Source organism: Lipotes vexillifer, unplaced genomic scaffold, assembly GCF_000442215.2.
Source record: "Lipotes vexillifer unplaced genomic scaffold, Lipotes_vexillifer_v1.1 scaffold590, whole genome shotgun sequence".
Lineage (NCBI taxonomy): Eukaryota > Metazoa > Chordata > Mammalia > Artiodactyla > Lipotidae > Lipotes > Lipotes vexillifer.
In genome coordinates, this window is record NW_006778358.1 from 2,328,450 (window position 1) to 2,350,723 (window position 22,274).

Consider the following 22,274-nt stretch of genomic DNA (forward strand, 5'->3'; position numbering starts at 1 on the left):
ACACCTTCCTTTTGCTAAATTTGCTTAGGATAAAGCAACTCAACGTGGCATGATATCTGATCCACAAAAGACTCTGAATAAACACTTGTAAGACAGAAATGAATGGGTGGGTGGATGGATAGATGCTTTGATGGGAAAAACAGAAAGCTTTTAAAACAGAAGTCTCTTTTTTTGAGGCAGCCTTAAGAATTGTTGTGTATGTGTACACATCTGCTTGTGTGTGTCCATGTGTGTATTCGCAAGTCTTGGAGTGGCAGTAGTGAATATTTCCCAATAAGTGCAGTTGCTGTTTGGAAGGCTACATGTTTGTGGACATAGATTGTATATTCTGTGAATTTATGGAGGCCTGTCTTCTCCCACATGGGATGAAAAATCAGCTGGTCATTTAACAGACATTTCTTCTTTATTTCTTCTTTGTTTTCTGGCAGTGAAAAAAGAAAAGCTTACTGTTTATGGAACTGTAAAATTTGGGGCCCTTTCAGAAGCCCTAGGGTACCAGTTACATAACATTAGTAGCTGTCTACTTTTTCACGTGCTGGGTGTCTCCATGGCAGGTAAAGGAGAGGCTGCAAAAGATGGGGCCATTCCAGCCGATGAACATTTTCCTCAGGCAAGAGATAGACAGAATGCAAAGGGTACTCACCCTAGTCCGAAGCACCCTGACCGAGCTAAAACTTGCCATTGATGGCACCATCATCATGAGTGAAAATCTACAAGATGCACTGAATTGCATGTTTGATGCCAGAATTCCTGCTCGGTGGAAAAAAGTACGTTTAGCTCAGCTGTTATTCTGCCTAATCACTTTATTGCTGTGAATAGTTGTAATCGGCCAGTGAAAAGCATGTAAGAATAATGTACTTAAGAGTGTTCTTTTGCTTAGGGACTAATCTCCTTAGAGCCCTGTATTTTTGGATTGTGGGTAGGGAAGGAAATAATTTAACATCTCCCACATCTCAGGTTCTCTGCTAGGCAATTTATATGCACTGTTTCATTTAAATCTGGCAATTTATTACCCTTAGTTTACAGATGAGGAACTTGAGGTTGGGGGTGGTGTTAAATCTTTTCCCAGATCACACACCTTAGAAGTCTAAGAATCAGAATGTAAACCCAAGCTCATGGACTTCAAAGCTCATGATGTTAGTCTTATAGAAGGGAATGTTCCTAGACACACGCAGGTATCAAAAGTCACACCAAAGAGACACATTTTTCCTTGCTTCGTCTGTAAATATGTGAGTATGTATCTCTCAAGATAACAAGATAATAATTTAACAGTATGCTTATTGATTATGTATTGTTAATTGTGCTAAATGACAGGTGTGGGTTTTTAAAATTTTATTGAAGTTTCATTGGTTTGCAATGTTGTGTTAATTTCTGCTGCACAGCAAAGTGACTCAGTTATACATGTATATTCTGTTTCATATTCTTTTCCCTTATGGTTTATCACAATCTATTGAATATAGTTCCCTGTGCTCTACGGTAGGACCTTGTTGTTTATCCATTCTATATATAATAGTTTGCATCTGCTGATCCCAGACTCCCAATCCTTCCCCTCCAGCCCCTCTCCCTTGGCAGCTGCATGTCTGTTCTCTACGTCTGTGAATCTGTTTCTGTTTCATAGGTATGTTTGTTTGTGTCGTATTTTAGATTCAACATATAAGTGATATATGGTATTTGTCTTTCTCTTTCTGACTTACTTGGCTTCATATGATAATCTCTAGGTCCATCCATGTTGCTGCAAATGGCATTATTTCATTCTTTTTAATGGCTGAGTAATATTCCATTATATATATATGCACCAAGATGTGGGTTTTTTAAAAAAATTCTTTTCCACTATGGTTTATTACAGGATATTGAATATAGTTCCCTGTGCTATACAGTAGGACCTGTTGTTTATCCATTCTACATATAACAGTTTGTATGGTAGATGTGGTTTTAAGAATTTTTTATTTTTTACTTGGAAGAGTAAAATGAGTACCTGAATGTCTCTGTAGAGGTGTTTGCTGATCATGGCTCTGAAGATGCTGAGGGTCCAGGGGAAGGACTTGGGAGGCAGGAGGGTGGGGTTATGCAGGGAGGGCAACTTATAGAGATGATATTGGGTCCTGGGGTGACTGGAACCTTCTGGAGGATACTCAGGTAAATGGGATGGTGAGACAGGATGGGGTTAGAACTGAGAGTCTCTCAGAAGAGATTCACTTAGTGCTGAGACTCTGATATCTCACCCAGGGCTTTGGCAGATTCCAAGGCAGTGGGTCCCAAAGGCAGTATATGGTAATTGGGGAGTGTTCTACTGTCTTCTCCATCTTATTTGGTGAGACACCATCCATCCCTCTAGTCACGTGGTCTAGAGACTCAGAATCAGCTTTGACCAGACTCCTTTCTCTCCTCACCTTCAAAAAATTCATTGCCAAGGCCAGAGAGTTTTCTATATGAATTCACTCTTCTCTTTGCCAATGACAGAGGAAGAACCTCCGTGGTCACTGGCCCTTGCAGGCTCATTTTCCACTAAACAGCTCGCCCAGCTTGGTGAGCACCTGCAGGCTCTGGAACAGGGATCCTTGCCTGGAGACATCCCCTTATTAATGGGTCCCTGTGCCCTCAGATCAAATGTCATATAAAAACACTTCTTTCAGTTAACACATCTATAAAGATGTGATAGAATGAGTTACCTCATTTTTAAATTAAAATCATTTTATACAGGTTTTTATTCTACTTATTATCAGTCTTTGGGAATCTCATTGTCTCTTGAAAAATAGGCGTATCAATTCTTAAGATATTTGAAATTCAAGTAGTTTATCTATCCAGGTTGATCACTACATTTATTCACACATAAAATATTGCAGTTACAGTAAAATGTTATAAAATATGATTTGGAGATACCTTCTAGTGTGGCTGCTGATAATGTTAATGACATTTCCATGCCAATTGTAGTAATAGGAGTTCCACATGTGAATTCAGGCAGAACATTACAGGCAATGAATGCAATTAATTTGTTTGTGGTAAAGAGACCTGTGTTTCCATTTCTACCCCTTCATCAGAGGAAATAAAAGTGCAGTCTAAGGGACAAAAACTTCAGAGAATAACTGTTGTTTGCCTCATTAAAAAATGATAAGTGGAGAAAGGCTTCTATGATTTATCATTCACAAAATATATTTTAAAGTGCTGATAAGGCCATGAGCACATTTATATAAATAGAAATCTTATTTTATAATGTATCTACTGAAAATGTAGCCTAAGGAAAAATAGTTGAAACCTGTTAAATTTAATTCAATTAATTGTTTTAATTGCTTTATGGCAAAATTGGTCATGACTATATTTGTATGTGGAAGGAGATTCTACTGAAAACAGATGTCTTGAACAGTGTGCTGAACTGGTTTGATCTGAAATCCATGTGATGACTAGCTGATTCTATCATATATCATTAAGCAGGAAGAATAATTTGAAAACTTAAATGTCATAACCCAAGGAAAATTTATGTCTTAGGGACTTCTAAATTCTAAGAGTGAAATTGTTATTTCACCACTGTTTTCTTCTGTGAACGTAGCCAGTTACACGGCAGAATTAAACCTGTATTAATTCATGGTTTAATGTATGCTTTTCAGGAATCTTGGGTTTCAAGTACGTTGGGTTTCTGGTTTACTGAGCTTATTGAAAGAAACTGCCAGTTTACCTCTTGGGTTTTCAATGACCGGCCCCACTGCTTCTGGATGACAGGCTTTTTTAACCCCCAAGGATTTTTAACTGCAATGCGACAGGTAATAGCTCTGATTTTCACTTGTTGTGTTATTATAATTTTCCTTTACCAGGCTTTCTTCTTTCATTATAGTTTTAAAGAGTAGAATAAGACAGAGAATGATTGTCTCTTTTTGACACCAGCAGTTACTTTGTCCTGAACATAAACCTGCTTGTTCTCAGGCTGCTAGCTGGGATTTCAAAATATTTGTTATTGTTATATTTGATTTGATTTGATATTTCTCTTAAAGTACAAGGGGTTAAATTAGGACATGGGTATTGCTTATAAGAGAATCTTTTAAAACTTTAAATACTATCCTACCTTCTTTGAATCTGGATAATTTGGGGCTACACTGTCATCACGATAATGCTCTTTATATCAAGACAAACCTCTAGTTGCTGATTTCATTCATCCTTTGCTTTTGCTCTTGCCCTGAGTAGGAAATAACTCGGGCCAACGAAGGTTGGGCTCTGGACAATATGGTGCTGTGCAGCGAAGTCACCAAGTGGATGAAGGATGACATTTCTGCCCCTCCCACAGAGGGCATCTACGTCTACGGCTTGTATCTTGAGGGTGCTGGCTGGGACAAGAGGAACATGAAACTCATCGAGTCCAAACCGAAAGTGCTCTTCGAGTTAATGCCTGTGATAAGAATTTATGCCGAAAACAACAGTAAGTTGTCTTGCGCATTGAGGGATGGTTGGTATTATTAGGTTGGATGATGTTATGAACACAGGATATCGTTATTTTTGTTATCATGGGATAAGGATTATACTATGTTATCAAGTGGCTTCACATTCACACCTGTGTTTAATGAGTACTGACTGACTGCTGGACTCTTTCTTGAAAGCTCCTGGGAGGCAATGGTTCTAGATAGTTCTTGCCTATCTAATAAAGCAGATAAAATAGCATTAGCTAATGAGATAAGAAACAGGTGTTTGGAATAGTAAATAAGTGGTGAGAAAGGAGGGTGAGTTAACAGTGGGATGAAATAGTTAGGGGCTGGATCTTAGGGGCAGTTGGGCCTGGATGGGCTTGGAAGGATAGACGGGGCTTGGATGATGAGGTAAGTAGTGGAAAGAAGGCTTTCCAGGCAGGACTGCACAGGGCTACGGGAGGTGGTTTATCCACCAGCTTGGAGATTTAAGCCAGGTTGTGAAATCCAGTTTGAATTCAGGGACATTCAACTTAATCCAGTAGCTAAGGGTAAAACGCTGGGTTCACATATCAGCCTATGAATGTGATAACACTTCTATGAAACACACATGTCAAAGAAGAATACTTTGACAAAGTTATCAAAGCTCTGTTTGACAAGGCTAAAAACACCTAAACTATTTTCCATTGTTGGCTTGATGTTTTCTAGAGGTTTTTGTTGTTGCATTTCACTCAGCTAACATCTCCTCAGCAGTAACCACCGTTCACCATATGAGGAGATTCCCTGTTCTTTTTATTAAAAAAAAAATTATTTTCCTTTTTAAATAAAAATTGCATATATTAAAGGTGTGTAACATGATGATTTGATATACATATACATAGTGAGATGATCACTATTAAGCCATAAACTCAAGAGGTAGCCAGGATAGTGGATCCCAAGGAAGCACTAATTTTACAACAGAAGCACAAAAGATTTTTCTTTAAACAAGCAAGGGATAAAACAATCTCTCTCTAAAAGAGAGCTTTTAGTACCTCCATCCTTTAGATAAGTACCACATTTGTAAATATATGTCAAGGGAAGAGAGTGTATAAACTTTGAGTACTTTTTAGGCAAATATTGATGTTTGCTGCATGACTAATTATACCAGCCACAACTTACCTGCAAGAGACAAAAAGATAATTATGAATCAGATCACACCCACAAGGGACTCACAGTCTGGTGCGGGAGCCTGATAAGTAAATAAATAATTTAAGTAGAATTTGACACGTTATGATAGAGATGCTGTCAGGATGGTCAGGGAATCTAGAAGTAGAACATAACTAGGCCTGGGAGGTTGGTGGAGACTGCTTCTGAGATGAGTTTTGGAGGATAAGGGTGAGCATGAGAGGGCATTAGAGTTAGACTTTTCTTGGCAGAGGGAAAGAGCTTTGGCTCACTGGGTCATCCATTTAATATTTATCTGGTGTCGACCATCTGACACACACTACTCTATGGCTGGGGATGCAACAATGAGAAAAGGCCAAGCAGAATCCCCATTTGCAAGGAGTTCAGTCTCAAAGTAGCTGAAAAAAGAAGCAAATATAGTCAGTCCTTGTTACGCAAGGATTCTGTATGATTTTGCCTGCACTCTAAAATTTATCTGTGACCCCAGTGTCAATGCTTGTGGCACTTTCACAGTCTTTCATGGACATGTACAAAGCAGTGAAACATTTGAGTCTCCTGACATGAGTGTTCCTAGTTGAGGTTGAACAAGCCTGTGCTCTACTCCTTGTTTCAGCTCAGACTGTAAACAAGTGTCCTTTCCATGGTCTATTTTGTGCTATGTTTTTCACATTTTTCTACTTTTCATTGTTGAAAATGGCCCCAGTGCGTAGTGCTGAAGTGTTGTCTAGTGTCCCTAAGCGCAAGAAGGCGGTGATGTGCCTTATGGAGAAAACATGTGTGTTAGACATGCTCTGATCAGGCATGAGTCATAGTGCTGTTGACCTTGAGTTCAATGTGAATGAATCAACAGTGTATATTAATAAGGTGACTTTAAACAGAAACACACATAAAACAAGGTTACGTATTGATGGGCTGATGGAAATGCTGTGACCAGAGGCTTGCAGGAACCTGACCCTGTACTTCCCCGAGTGGCCAACGGTAATTCAGACTCCGTGAGATTTTAGATACGTAAGTCCCAGGAATAACGAGGATCAAGTGTAAATGAACATATCGCTTTCAGACAGTTCTTGTTTCTGTAAAGAACACATACACACGGTGTGTCAGGGAGTGAGAGAATTCAGGGGTTCAGGGAAGGCTTTGCTGAGGAGAGAACATTGAACATTGGACTAGTATCCATGGGGCAAAGGCAAGAGTGCAGAGGCAAGAGGTAGCAACGAATGTGCTGTGTTTGAGGAACAGAAAGACGGTGTGTGAAGGAAGGGGAGCCCATGGGAGAGCTGAGCATCAGAAGAGAGACGTAGGGTACTCAGTATGCCTCCTGGTACAGGGTGTCACTCATTATGCCCTCGCTGCGTCTGAAATTATCCATGTGTCTGCCTGGGCTTCAGCAAACACACTGCCTGTGGCTTCATGTACATTAATCCTTACGGTCATGTGACGTCCCAGGACAGTAATTATTTTCTAGAAATAATAATCAATTACGGTCGTGTGAAGTCCCAGAACAGTGATTATTTTATAGAAATAATAATCAAATGTTCTTTTAGCCAAAAGTAATATTTTAGAAATTTTGTTGCATCTAGTCAACATTGTTGGGAAAATGTTTCCCTTATAAAGTGAAAGAAAAATCTTTCTCACATTCAGTTAGGTGTTACTTTATTTCTTGTGACTAAATTGTAAAAATCCATGGCCACATGACATTGAACATCTCAGCAGCGTAGTAATAAAGCAATAAATTTATAATACAGGCAGTCCTTTATGATTTAAGAATACGTCGGTATGGAAGAACTGTACTCACGCTGCTGGGCTGTAGTCTGCGGTGATGCTCGTTAGCTGTAGGGTTAGGGAGGAAATAAAAATAAGCAAAGGAAAAAGTGACTCACTAATTTCAAAGTACTAAGAAAAAAGAAAAGGAAAACTATAATTCTTTATTCTTTTTTTGGCTTCAGTAGAAGTTGGTGGAAACTTTTTGCCAAATAGCTTTGTGGTTGAGGAGGTGTTTTGTTCGTGATAGAAAACTAACATTCCATTGCTCTTTTCCTACTGTAAATCTAATTTTCACTCAATTTTGATGACTAAATAGGGCTCTAATTGAGCCAAAGAAGTTTAACATCATTAATGGCTAGAGGACGCTCCAAAAATGTAGTGTTTTATTTATTTATTTATTTTTATTTTTTAATTTTTTTTGCGTTATGCAGGCCTCTCACTGTTGTGGCCTCTCCCATTGTGGAGCACAGGCTCCGGACGCGCAGGCTCAGCGGCCATGGCTCATGGGCCCAGCTGCTCCACGGCATGTGGAATCTTCCCGGACCGGGGCACGAACCCGTGTCCCCTGCATCGGCAGGCAGACTCTCAACCACTGCGCCACCAGGGAAGCCCAAGTGTAGTGTTTTAAAATTAAAATTCTTGTAATGGATTGTTTTTTATGTCAATAGGAATGGCAATTTCAGTTTAAATAATTCACCATTGAATTTTACATATAGGACTGGTTTATTTGTTTTTAAAAGGAAGTCTAAATATTTATTTCAAAGCTAAAAACTGAGTTTATCAATATATCAAAATTGAGCTATATATTGAGCTATATCCCCAAATGTTTGTTTTATTTATATTTCTTGTCACGGGAGAGTCACCCAAATAGTACTAAATACTCCAAGAGAGTAAAGCCACCCGTACCCACTCTAGATCCTCTGTTCTCAAAGGAAGTTGAAAAGAGGCAGCTACAGGAAATACATGTCTCCTATAGAGAGAGAGTGATGCTTCTAATAACTTCGGTGCTGAAGCCCATGTGATGGGAAAGCAGTGGTTAGAATTTGGGGGGAACAAAGCAAGACTAACATGTATCTCTGGTCACTAAGTAAGATGTGAAGAATCTCAGGGTCCCTGCAGCTAATGAGACTATTTCCTGCTAGAGGAACAGTGTTTCTAAGAATGCTCTAGGACCCACCCTGATCCAACACCGTGCTGTCGTGGGCCGGGGGTGGGAATAGCCCCGCGCAGTGACCTGGAGCTGGAGACCTCCTAACTCCTGAGCCCCGCAGCGTTTAATCCACTTTCAGTTTGTAAACCTGAACTCTGTTAAAGTCATGGGGAACCTGAGACTGGGGAATTTGTTTTAGTGAAAAGGTAAGTGTATATGTGCGTGTGTGTGTGTGTGTGTGTGTGTGTGTGTGTATGTGTGTGTGTGTGTGTGTGTGTGTGTGTGTGTGTATACAGGGAGAGAGGGAAGAAATCTAACACACCTCGGACATCTACTGCATTGCAAGCACTATACTATGCTAGGCATTCACATATATTGACTTATTTAGTCTTTACAACAACTCTGTAAGATGTACAATGACGATTTTGTAGATGGGGAAATGAAGGTTTAGAGATATTAGGTAATTTGCCTACGATTCCTGGCTACCGAAGCTGCTATCAGAATCACATTTGTCTGTTGTGGGATGAATGCAAATCTCTGGGAATTCTTGTGGTAGGGTTCTACTCAAGACTCTGCATTTAGGGATGAAGCTTGAAAATAGAGGCTAAATTGGAAATGAGGACAGTTTCCTTGCATTTTGAAGTCATGTATTAATATTTCTCAGGTACCTGGTGAACTAGACACAGTAAAGGCCTCTGCCCTACGCAGATGAGAGCTGTCACCCCCTGTGGCCTCCTCTCCCCATGCTGAAGGTCACCTCCCTGCCCCATAGCGGGGCACATGTCCTCAGGTAAAAGGCAGTGAGCCAGGAGCCTGGATATTTGGGGTGCTTTCATGGCTTTATCACCTTAGCAGTTAGTCATGTAGCTTTGGAGGAGTCTCAGCTATGCCACAAGTTGAAGTCAGGTATCTAGTTATCTCTGGTCCACATTTACATATTTCTGCAAAGATATGGAGACACATACACATAGTATGTCACACTATTGCTGAGATTAAGAGCTTAGGCTCTGGATCCATTCTGGCCAGGTTTGACTCATCACCTACAGCTCTGCAACCTTGGATAAGTAACTCACCTCTTTATGTTCTTCCAGTTTTCTCATCTGTAAAATGGATTTAATCATGGTACCCATCTCATTGGGTTGTTGAGAGAATTAAACTGGCAATGTCCAGCACATAATTAGCATACAATAGATAAGAATAAAAAATTTATTATTATTAATATAACTCTCATGCTTGTTGAAGGATTAAAAGAAATAACACATGGAAGAGTGCACTGTTTAATAACCTAAATGTTATTAGCAAAAGAGGGACTAAATAAAGGAATGACATAAGGAATCTCTATATAGGTTATTTTGGATATTAGAAGGAATATATGATGTAATGATATACTTACATTTGGATGAAAAATGTAGGCTAGAGAGGGAAGTTATAGAGCTAGAAAATGAAATTTCCTCAAGGCATTTTATTAAAACCTTTAGCATACTAAAGCACATAGCTCGCCAGTTTAGATACCCTCTTCTCTCATCTCCTTCTGGAGCCCCAAGGCTTTAAACATATTTAGCTAATTTGTCCTACCTACTTAGCATGTTTATTTTTGTCTTCAAAGTTATTTGTCTAACCAGAGGTAATGGTTTCAAATCATCTCTTTATGTGCTTGTTTAGCATCTGTCAGCACTTTTACCATGAAATTATATTTTCAGTGGTTTCTAATCCTGCTGCAGAAGGTTGCTGCATGCTGTGACTTGGTGTGGGCTCCTTCCCTTCTGAAGCAATTAAAAATAAATAAAATTGGATAAATATTTCAGAGAATTGCTTTATTTTTACTGCTTCTTGAAAAGAATGCTATTTTTTCCAAGTCTATTTTTCTTTTGGGATTAAAACCCAAGTAATCGAATACTTCCCAAGGTGCAATTATAATTATCACTTGATTCAAATGTAAAACTCCAAGGGCTTACAGCAAGATTTATTAAATGATTGTTGGTCAAGTGTGCATCAAGAAGAACGATTAGTTAAATATTTGTTATATGTTCAGATTTTAGGATTAAAGGGTTTAAATATATCAGTGTAGTTAGCATTAACTGCACTCCTCAAATTCACTGTCATTCACTGATTTAATCAGATTTTTTTGTATGTTTGCCTAATTATTATCACTAATGACATTCTCATGGTAATTAAAAAATAGCAACTAGACTTAAAATTAGGTGTTACATTAATTTAGATGGTTTCTAATAATTAATTTCATGGGATTAAGCAAATACATAATTTTAAAGTACTGTAAAATATCTGCGACTTTGTTTTATTTATTTAAAAATTTTTTCAGATCATCATTATGTCTTTTATTAAAGTTTTAAAGTATTTTCTATACAGATCTCTTGGTTAATTCCCTGATACTTTATGGTTTTGTCAAAATTAAAAATTGTATCCTATTTTTTATTAAAACTTTTAGTTGGCAATTGCCAGCACAGGTTGATCTTGAATCCAGCAAGATCCTTACTAGTTGGTGAAGATTCTTAATTGTTCTAAAAGTTTGTTGATTGTTTTTCTATTATGATAGTTGATTCTCTGCCCTTCTAATTCTTACCAATTTTATTTATTTTTCTTTTCTTAATGTTCTTGATCAAAATTGTTTCTGAGCCTCAAGAAAATACATGTAAAATTTCTCTAAGTATATTATATGCTATAAATTTTAATATTATAACCTCTACTAAGTTTAGGAAGTTCCTTTTTATTCCTGGTTTGCTCAGAATTTTTAATTATAAATTGTACTGAACTTTATTAAATGATTTTTTCTACATTGAGATAATCATATCTCCTATCTTAGTTGTGTAATGTGGTGAATTACATGGGTAGATTTTCTGACATTGAACCATCTTTGTTTTTTTTTTTAATATTTAAATACTTTATTTTTTCTTTACTTTTTAAAAATTTAATTTAATTAATTAATTTATTATACAGCAGGTTCTTATTATCTATTTTATACATATTAGTGTATATATGTCATGACTATGTTTTAGAACAGCATTTCTCAACCTTTGTATTATTGACATTTTTGGTCCAGATAACTCTTGTTGTGAGGGGCTGTCTTGTGCATTATAGGATGTTAGCAGCATTCCTGGCTTCGACCTACTTGTTGCCAGTAGCACCTTCCCAGTTGTGATAACTAAAAATGTCTCTAGATATTGGCAAATGTCCCCTGGTAAAAATCACACCTGGTTAAGAATTACAGCTTTAGATTATTTTATATTGAAACTTTTGTATAATATTATCATATTTAAATGTTTAACTTCTTCCAATAAAATTAATTACATTTAGTGGAGGTATAAAAACACATGGCACATGGGGCTTCCCTGGTGGCGCAGTGGTTGAGAGTCCGCCTGCCGATTCAGGGGAGACGGGGTCGTGCCCCGGTCCGGGAAGATCCCACGTGCCGCGGAGCGGCGGGGCCCGTGAGCCATGGCCGCTGAGCCTGCGCGTCCGGAGCCTGTGCTCCGCAACGGGAGAGGCCACAACAGTGAGAGGCCCGCGTACCGCAAAACAAACAAACAAACAAAACCAAAACACATGGCACAGCAGGTTGAAGGTTTTCTTGGGTCAAAAAATGAGACTTTAATTTCTGATAGTGCCTTACTTTTTTGATGTGTTAGGAAAAGCTAAATTATTGAGTAAGTTAGTTTGGGGAAATAAATTCAGTATCATTTATATATTAATATTGCATTTTGAAAGTTACATGTTTGTTACACTAATTCACCAAAGCAAAGTTATCCTCTTAGTTAAGTATGTTTTCATCTCAATAATTATGTGAGGGTCATTTATAATATTGGCCTTCCAGAGAAGTACACGGATGAGTGCAGACACAACTTTTGTCCTGAAATAATTTATAGTCTGGGAGAGAACAGGAAATAATATACTGCTTTCCGAGATGGGTGTTACAAGATGTGCAAATAAACTACTATAAGTAGAGTGGATTTAACAAGAAGCAGGTGAAGCTTAAACTCTAAGGCTGCTCAGTGCAGAGGCTCCTTCCAAAGCTTAATTTTATACTTGCAAATTGTACTTTTTTTTCTTAAAAGAAGCCCCTCCCCCAAACTGTGTAAGTTTGAGGCCCCGCAAGACCTGCATCTGTCCTCAATATGGGGATGCCAAGGCTGGACAGAATGCATAAAAGAAGACCTTTGAAGAAGGGACACACAGATTGTCTTTCATTGCATAGGTGATTTTAGAGACTCCATCTGTTCATGTACTCCAAAAAGGTAGATTGAATCTTAGAGAGCTGAACGGTGGCATGGTTCTCTGCTTCCCTGCCATTTTCATGTTTCTACGCACATGGGGAACTCACAACACCTGGTAGGGGTAGGGAACATTCTCTGTCCCGTGATTTCAAATGTGGTTTGGACTATGGCACAAAGGGTTGAAGATGGGATTTTGCAATAATAATAGTGAAATAATAGTGAGCATTGGTGCTGGATGTCTGATTAAAAGACAAAGGCAAGTCACAAGGGAAATATAGAGAGGGTGTGTGGGCACAGGATTTGGTGGGGAAAAAGTACAGGGGACAGGGTGGAGGAGGGGTGTTGAATTGACAGGTGGAAAGGAGAGGGAGGGGTTCGCGGTCATGTCACATGGGCAGGGGTTAATGTCAAGGACATGTGACAAGGGGTGAGTGGGGCAAATGTGAGGATGTCTGGGTGTCTTGTCACACCCACTGGAAACCTGTGGTAGCCTCTGCTTTCACATCTAAGGATTATCTGACCTCAGGAAGAATTTCCCTCATTCTACTAAACCCATCTCTCTTTGGAATGACCTTCAGAGTGCACAGATTTGGCTCTGCACTCTGGGCTTGGGGCTGCTTAAATCAGAAATTCACCGAGGTTTTTTTTATGAATTTTTTTGTAGCTGTAAGAGACCCTCGGTTGTACTCCTGTCCCATCTACAAGAAGCCAGTCCGAGCAGATCTGAACTACATTGCTGCTGTGGACCTCAGGACGGCCCAGGCCCCCGAACACTGGGTGCTCCGTGGGGTCGCCCTTCTCTGTGATGTCAAGTAACATGGGGCATGTCTCTCACCCAATAAATGCAGGATCTGAAGTATCATAACCTTTCTCTTCTGTGTGGACAGCGTGTAAATCAGGTTGATCATGCAATGAGCTGTATCAGTGTTCCCCCTACTCTAGCTGGACGCTTGATTACATTTAGCCTGTTTCATCGTTCATGACCAATCACTGTGTTTTTCTGAAAAGTTATTTGGTGATTTAAAAGTAAAATTTACAACTTTCTAATGAAATGCGGCCCTCAAATCCACAATAATACATTTTCTTCTTCCTTCAACTCCAAGGACTGACTAGGCTAAACAGATGGTATTTCCCCTGAAGGGATGATTCTTCTGTTAACGTGGTGGTTCTAGTGACAGCCCAATTCTCTAAGGTATCATGACAAGTTTGTGCTGATTCTGCTTCTGTTGCCTTTTGCATTTAGGTCAGGTAAGAGATTTGTTTTCATGGCTCAATTAAATAGACCTTTTAAAAAAAAAATGGAAGGAAATAGAAGGGTGTGTTAAGAATGTGAATAGATGAATAGACAATTCAGGTAATCCTATAGAATAAACATTTAGAATAGCGTTCAACCCCACTGATAATTATTAATGAGATACTAACTGATATTTGTTAGAATTAAAAAATTAAAGCTAAAGTGAATCGTGGTGAGGTCTTTGTAAAAGTGATACACTCACAGACTCCTTGAGCAATGTAAATTGACCCATCCTTTTTGTAAAATGATTAAATAACTAAGCACAGAAAGAATCATAAAAACATTCCATGCTTTGATCCTTATTTTCTCTCCTGGAAATCTACACCCAGGAAACAATTTAAAGGACTGAAGAAATATATATATATATATATATATATATGTATATATATATACATATATATATATATAAGTATATTTAATAGCATAAAAAAACCCTAAAAGTTCAAAAATAAGTCTATCTTAAGGAAATTAGAAGTATTTGGCAATCATGAAAAACAGTAGTGAAGATTTCATAACACAGAAATGGTGAGCACATACTGTTAATTGAAAGACATAGTTAACAAAATATCAAGTATACTGTGATTATAACTGTAAAATGTACCTGGTGTGGACAAAAATTAGAAAATAACATGGAAAATAAAAACAGGTATGATCCAATGGTAAAGGTTTCAGTTGACTTGAACAAATGTAATGACTGGAAGAAAAAAGTAGAGAAAGGATAAAAGTCGTAGATGGTGGGAACTTCACATAAGTTTTTTTAAATTAGGAAAATACTACCTAAGGAACTTTTCACATATTTTTATTTTAAATTATGATTATAAATTATAAAATTGTTTCATCTATAACCTGTTGACTAGGAAATTTAGTCAGTGTTAACTTAGAATTGCAGCTTAGAATTGGGTAACTTCAGATCTGTGTAACTTCATGCTTCCAATGATGAAAAGTTTTTTTTATAGGGAGGAAGGGTTACAAGGAGACCAGCGTGGGTCCCTCTCACTAGGGTTTGCTCTGTGACAAGTATCATTTTATGTTAAGTATGATGAGAATTAGGCCTGAGTGGTTCATGTGATACCTACCCATCCTGGACAATACTATTTTCATTTGAGTAGCTTCTTTTGGTCTGAATTAATATATCAGTTGATTTGTGTGAATTGCTGTAAAACAATCATTTTATTTTGAAAAATACATAATGAAAATTTATAAGCAAGGGGGTGAGTGCCATTGAGTAACCAGAAATAAGCTTTCAAAACTGGCTTTTTTAATCAAATAACTTGAAAATGTATAATTCATATAAATTTGTGATATACTCCATAGGTATATGTGTATGAGTTTTGGAGACCCAAAGTAGAAAAGAACACCATGAAAACAGCTAGAAATTTTTAGGAACTAATTCAGCAAGGGACATCACTAAAGCATGGAGGTGCCAGTGAGGCCCCTTCCTGCTTCACCTCCACTCCCCACTCCCCAGCTCCCACCCACTGAAGGATGCTCAGCATCCTACTGAATCAGGGGATCAAGGGAAGACCAATTGACTGAATTTTCTAGTTGATGGAGAGAGTCCCTGACCACCTTGGATGTGGAGAAAACTACAGTGAGGGTCCCGTTGCCATAGCAGGGCGATAGAGCCATCTTTTTCATCTGTCTCAATACTGATTTATTAAAGATACTTATTTTGCACTTCCTGCGTGTCAGGCGCTCTGGTGCCCTGGTGGAATGATGGTGGGGAAAAAATTGTCAGTCCCTGATTTCATGGAATTCACATAAGAGGACGAGACACAGAAAATAAGCAGTTATTCAGTCAGGTAATTTTATATGATCTCAGTTTATGACTGGATAGCCTGACATGTGTGAGCGATACATAGAAAAAGATATAGGGCTTCCCTGGTGGCGCAGTGGTTGAGAGTCCGCCTGCCGATGCAGGGGACTACGGGTTCGTGCCCCAGTACGGGAAGATCCCACATGCCACGGAGCGGCTGGGCCCATGAGCCATGGCAGCTGAACCTGGGCTTCCGGAACCTGTGCTCCGCAACGGGAGAGGCCACAACAGTGAGAGGCCCGCGTACCGCAAAAAAAAAAAAAATTAAGATAATTGAAATTATTGGACTGAATTATGTATAGGTTTATAGATTTGTTTTATCTTATTGCAGCGTTTGTGGAGGAATATGTATTTTAATTGACTATTTTCCCCAGCTTTGTTGAAGTTTAATTGCCAATTAAAAATTGTATATATTTAAGGTATGAAATTTGATGATTGGTATATGTATACATTGTGACATAATCACTACACATTAATCAACATATCATCAGTTCACATAGTTACCCTCTCTTTTTTCTGGTTGGGAGAAGTGCTATGAAAACATATCATCCGAGTTCCTTATTAGAAATGTGACATGATGCACTATATCAGTATTCTTAGATTTTACTATTTGCTCAGATCACCTGGGGATCTTGTTATCAATGCAGATTATAATCAGTAGGGCAGGATCTGCATTTCTAGCAAAGCTCCTAGGTGGTACCAATACTGCTGACAAGACACTATGTGATATCCCTTCGTGCATTTTGAAGCTCTTGCGATGCGCGGGCTTCTCACTGTTGTGGCCTCTCCCGTTGCGGAGCACAGGCTCCGGACGCGCAGGCTCAGCGGCCATGGCTCACGGGCCCAGCCGCTCCGCGGCATGTGGGATCTTCCCGGACCGGAGCACGAACCCGTGTCCCCTGCATCGGCAGGCGGACTCTCAACCACTGCGCCACCAGGGAAGCCCTGAAGCTCTGTTTTTACATACATACACGTTGAGGATGCTTGTGTCTTTCCTGGTGAATTGACTCCTTTATTATTGTGTGATACTTCTTGTTAATATTCCTTCTCCTGATGTTTCTTTGTTTGATATTAATCTAGCCATTCCAGATTCCTTTTGATTACATTTTCCCATCATTTTATTTTCTTTTCAACCTATCTGTGCCTTTATAATTAAAATGGGTTTCTTTTTTTAAATTGAAGAATAGTTGATTCACAGCGTTGTGTTCATTTCTGCTGTACAGCAAAATGATTCAGTTATACATATACATACATTCTTTTTTTTAGTATATTCCATTCCATTATGGTTTATCATAGGATACTGAATATAGTTCTCTGTGCTATACAGTAGGACCTTGCTGTTTAGCCATTCCATATATGATGGCTTACATCTGCTAATCCAACCTCCCACTTAAAATGGGTTTCTTATATAGTTCTGTTCTTTTTAATATAAACAGGTAATGTCTTTTTAAATTGAAGTGTATAGACCATTTATATTTCATGTAATTATTGGTATGACGATTTAAATCTACCATCTTACTAGCTCTCTGTTTGTTCCATCTCTTCTTCCTTTTTTTTCTTTTTCTGTCTACATTTTTATTGAGTATTGTTTATGACTCCATTTTATCTCCACTATTGGCTTATTAGTTACAACTCATTCATTTTCCTTTCTTTTTGATGGTTGTCCTAGGGTGACCAAGATGGCCTTACTGACCTCTCACCTTGACCCAAGTGTAGACAGGCTAATTCCTGACTACAGGGCCCTGTCTTCCCTTCTCTTGTAATTTCTTTCTCTGAGCCTTTGAGAGGTAAGTCTTTCTCAAGGGCCTGGGAGCCCTCCCTTTGGAATGTGATCCTCAAGAAAGATGGGGCCCTGCCTCCTAGTCTTTGTGGGAGGGTAGGAGCCTAACTTCAATAAGCAACAATTAGCCAACTCAGATTGCCTCCTCACATCAATAAAATCTCCCCCTCACGTCCTGCCCTAATTTCCATCAGCTCACCCAGTGTGTAAAAATCCTCTTGCCTTATGTTTCTATGGAGTTGAGTTCAATCTCTCTCCCCCTATTGCAATAGTCTTCAATAAAGTCTTCCTTGCTGTTTTTTAACAATTGTCCAAGGCAAGTTTTCTTTCACAAGGGTTTACAATATACACTCTTTCTTCACCATCTACTTTCAAATTACATCACTTCAGGTATCAGAACTTTACAATCCCTCTCTCTCATTCTTTCTGCCATAATTGGTATACATTTTACTTTTAAATGTGTTATAAGCCCCATAACTGTAACAATCTTATCTTGGCCAGTTACCTTTGAGAATGATTAAAAATAAGAAGAAATGTATTTATCTGACTTTTTGTCCCCATTTTCTTCACTCTTCCTTTCTTTGTGTACATGTGAGTTTGCATCTGCTATCATAGCGCTTTTGCTTGATGAATTTCGAACATTACTTGAAGAATGTTTCTGCTGGCATTTTTCAGCTTATGTTGTACAGAAAAGTCTTTATTTCACCTAAAATTTTTGTGGTGTATAGAATTATGGGTTGTCAGGTTTTTGTTTTTGCAGTACATGGGTCTCTCACTGTTGTGGCCTCTCCCATTGCAGAGCACAGGCTCTGGACGTGCCGGCTCAGCGGCCATGGCTCACGAGCCCAGCCACTCAGCGGCATGTGAGATCTTCCCGGACCGGGGCACGAACCCGCGTCCCCTGCATCGGCATGCGGACTCTCAACCACTGTGCCACCAGGGAAGCCCAATGCAGGTATTTTTGTCAGCACCTGTTTTACAAACGAAGAACACAAGGTTGAAAGAGTCTGGGTCACTTGCTCAAAGCCACTTAATTAGCAGGGGGGGAGCCTGTAATCTGGTTCAGATCTGCCTTTTCCCAGATGTGCCATTAAGCATCTATGATGTTCTGTTTCTTCATACAGCAAACAACGGATGTTGGCTCACTAAGGACACAGGGAAACCTGCTTTCCAGCAGCCCCTGTAAGTCCCAAGAGTTTATAGTATGTTCTCAGTTTCTCCAAGCTAGTCATTTACTTAATATCAGCCCTATAGGATGCCCTAAAAACAGCATTTCTAAATAATATTGTCCTAGATAAATATTGTAGACTTGCTAAAAGGATCAGTTAGTCAATTGCCTGAATGTTGGCTAATGAAATGATTTTATTTTGCAGAAAATTAAAAAACAATAAGGCAATTAGAACCAGAACATATGTATAACCATTACCATCTGTCTCCTGTTTATTTGCATAGATGAAAAAGCTGACAAGTAGACACGCTGCATTGCGGGAGGGTAGAGACCTGTTAAGAGTCTATGAAAGGGTTACAGGGGCTTTGTGGCATTTTCTGTCTCCTAATAACTTCATGTCTACTGATTTAAATTAACAATTTCTCAGGAAGTGCTACTAGGTGTGATGCTTCTAGGTGACATGTGTTGTCTCTTTACTTTCCTTTATCTGAACATCAAACATTGTTTTCAGCTCATCTCTCCTTTCATTCTAAATTATGGTCATGAATTCTCCGCATGATGTGTTTATTAACAACAAAAATACTCTTCTTAGAACAAATATTTATACAAAATGATCAGTCCTTTGATTATTGATTTGTAAAGATTTTATCTTAGATCTCTGATTGTAAAGATTTTATCTTAAACCTATTTTATAAGTTGGGGATGACAGTAGGAAAAAAAACCTATATGCACATTAGCATATAGGTGTTTTATACGCAGTGTCTCGTTTATGCCCCAGAAAAACCTTGTGAGGTTAAAAAGTATTCTTACTTTTACATGTGAGAAAAACAAGGTGCAAAAAAGGTAGCTTGGCCAGGGGCCAAGTTCATACAGCCTGTAAATGATGTCTTCCTGGCTGCAGTGCTTACATTCCTTCCTGTAGGTGCTCGGGATTCAGGGCTGTATCACCCTCATTAATCTCAACTAGTCTTTATCAGCTCACCCTGAAATTCAGCTTGGAGACAACACATTCTCTATCAGGTATTCCTCCATCTACAGGTTGACTGGGATCCGGTAGCTTCCACGGCACATTTCTCAGCAGTGCTTTCACTTTGCTAAATCTAAGTCGCACGTTTGCTTAACACTAGGAAAAATAATTTTCTATTCCAAGGAAAAGGATGACATTAATGTTAGTCTTTCTCATTCAAGAATAATGCTGTTTTTATTGTGTTAAAGAGGAAAAGAGGACAGTTGCCATGGTACATGTCATTAGAAATAGAAAAACCCCAATGTTGACATTCTCTGCACTCAAAGGAAGACTTTCCTGCTAGTTCACCTCACTCTTCTCTTCATTCATATATATTTGTTTATGGTTCACAGATGTCCTCAAATCTAAGATTTACAGAATCTTTATTAAAATGTGTTTATTTTTTACACAAAAGGGTTTGCCTTGAACAAAATGAGTACACAATATTTGAAGAGATTTGAAATGATGTGAATGGCGTGTTCCTTCTGGAATGGCTCCCGGCTGGAGTATATCTGAAGTTTTGATGCATTATGAAGTGAGCCTGCAGCCAAGCAGTTTGGAATTCTTTCCCACTGGTGAGAAGATTCACGTTGAAAGATGGGGAAATGATCTTACAGGAGAAGTTACGGTTGTTAAGTTCGACTTACTCCCATTCCCCAAAGTATGTGAAAATGTGATGTGAATTAAATCACCCTTAAAAGAAAAACACACACATTTATCTGATGCAAGAAAAAAGCCATATGGTTTCATGTGCTCTGCAACTCATTGTTTAGACATATTTTGAAACCATGTGTTAAGTTATAAAAAAGCAAGTAAGACCAAGTTCTTTTTCCATACAGCTTTTATACCATTTGGACAATAACTGTATTCTCCATTTTTGAACTTAAAATAAAAACTTCAACCTGGCTGGTTTTTACCTTGTCCCTGAAGATTCTGTTAAAAGTGGTTCAAACCCCATCTTAAGTGTAGTCTTAAGAGGAAGCCCAACGTCTCTTGCAATTTTTCAGATGATTCCTGGCTGTGTTGGCTCAGTTAGCTCTGGCTTTGATTTCTTGATCTTCCTTCCATTTTACTACTTGTGCCCAGTGCTTTCTTTCCTATCTCAGTGATTCTTTTCCTTAATTTCCCCAACACTAGTTGCACATGGCTGTTGTGTATAGTAGATTTTTGCTGAAAGTTTGGGTTATATGGTAACAAAATAACAAAGCACCACAGATAGTAAAAATTAAAATTGAGTAGATATTGCTGCTATAAAACATGTTGTAGCTACTTTCTACCCCACTTACTCTCCAGCCTTCCACTTATTTTCTTGCTGCCCCTTCCAACCCTCTAGTTCCAATCAATTTCAGGCATTATTTCTTTGAATATATTTTCTCCCCTCCTTCAGGTACTTCTGTTGTGCATATGTTGGTGTGTTTAATGATGCCTACATTTCTCTGAGGCTCTGTTAATTTTCCCTAATTCTTTTTCCCCTTTATTCTTCAGATTTTATAATCTCTATTGATCTATTTTCAAGTTTGCTGATTCTTTCTTATGTCAAATCAAATCTACTTTTGCACTCTGTTATGGGTTGGACTGTGTAAAGAAGATGCCCTTATTTGAAAATAGAGTTGTTGCAGATGAAATTAGTTAAGATGAGGTCGTGCTGGAGTACGTTAGGCCCTTAATCCAATAAGACTGGTGTCCTTATGATAAAGGGACATCTGAACACAGAGACACACACACAGGGAGAAAGCCACGTGTAGATGAAGGCAGTGATTGAGGTGATGCCAAAGTCAAGGAATGCTAAAGATTGCCAGAAGCTAGGAGAGAGATCTGGAACAGATTTTCCCCTCAGAAGGGACCCACCCTGTCAATATCTTGATCTCAGACTTCTGGCCTCCAGAACTATGAGACAACAAATTTCTGTTGTTTAAACTGCCCAGTTTGTGGTACCTTGTTATGGAAGCCCTACCAAACTAATACACATTCCTTTAGTGATTAAAAAAAAAAAAGTTCAGCGTTGTACTTTTCAATTCTATTGATAGAATTGCCATTTGATTCTTTTAAAAATTTCTATCTTTTCAGTAATATTCTCTACTTGACGAATTCTTTTAATTCTTTAAGCAGGGCTTTTTAAAAGTCATTTGAACATATTTATAATGGGTATTTTGAAATCTTTGTTAAGTCCAACGTCTGGATCCCCTCAAAGGCAATTTCTATTGCTTGCTTTTTACCCTTGGGCATGGGTCAAATTTCTGTTTCTTTGAATGTCTCATATTTTTTTGCTGAAAAGGGACAGTTTTAGATAATGAACTGTAGTCAGTCTGGATACTGATTCTACTCCTCCCCCACGGGGCTTGTTTTAGTTGTTTGTCTCATCGCTTGTTTATTTGTTTAGAGACTTGGCTGAACTGGTTCTGTCGGTAGTGGTAGCAGTCGGTAGGCTCAGATGTCCCTGCTTAGATTTTTTTTCCCCTTTGTTTTTGTCTTATAGCCTAGCTACCTAGGTGTGGCTCCTGCATCAGCTTCTGTG

The 22,274-nt window shown here is 38.6% G+C and overlaps 1 protein-coding gene across 1 annotated transcript in view; it reads left to right on the top strand.

Moving 5' to 3' along the window:
• The window catches only part of DNAH5 (dynein axonemal heavy chain 5), a 207,251-nt gene extending 193,445 nt beyond the window's left edge, over positions 1 to 13,806 (top strand). Inside the window, 4 exon segments of the mRNA XM_007451616.1 lie at positions 555 to 767; positions 3,603 to 3,755; positions 4,174 to 4,405; positions 13,360 to 13,806. Of these exon segments, the coding sequence (XP_007451678.1) occupies positions 555 to 767; positions 3,603 to 3,755; positions 4,174 to 4,405; positions 13,360 to 13,511 (750 nt within the window). The 3' untranslated portion in view covers positions 13,512 to 13,806.
• The last annotated feature ends 8,468 nt before the right edge of the window (positions 13,807 to 22,274 follow it).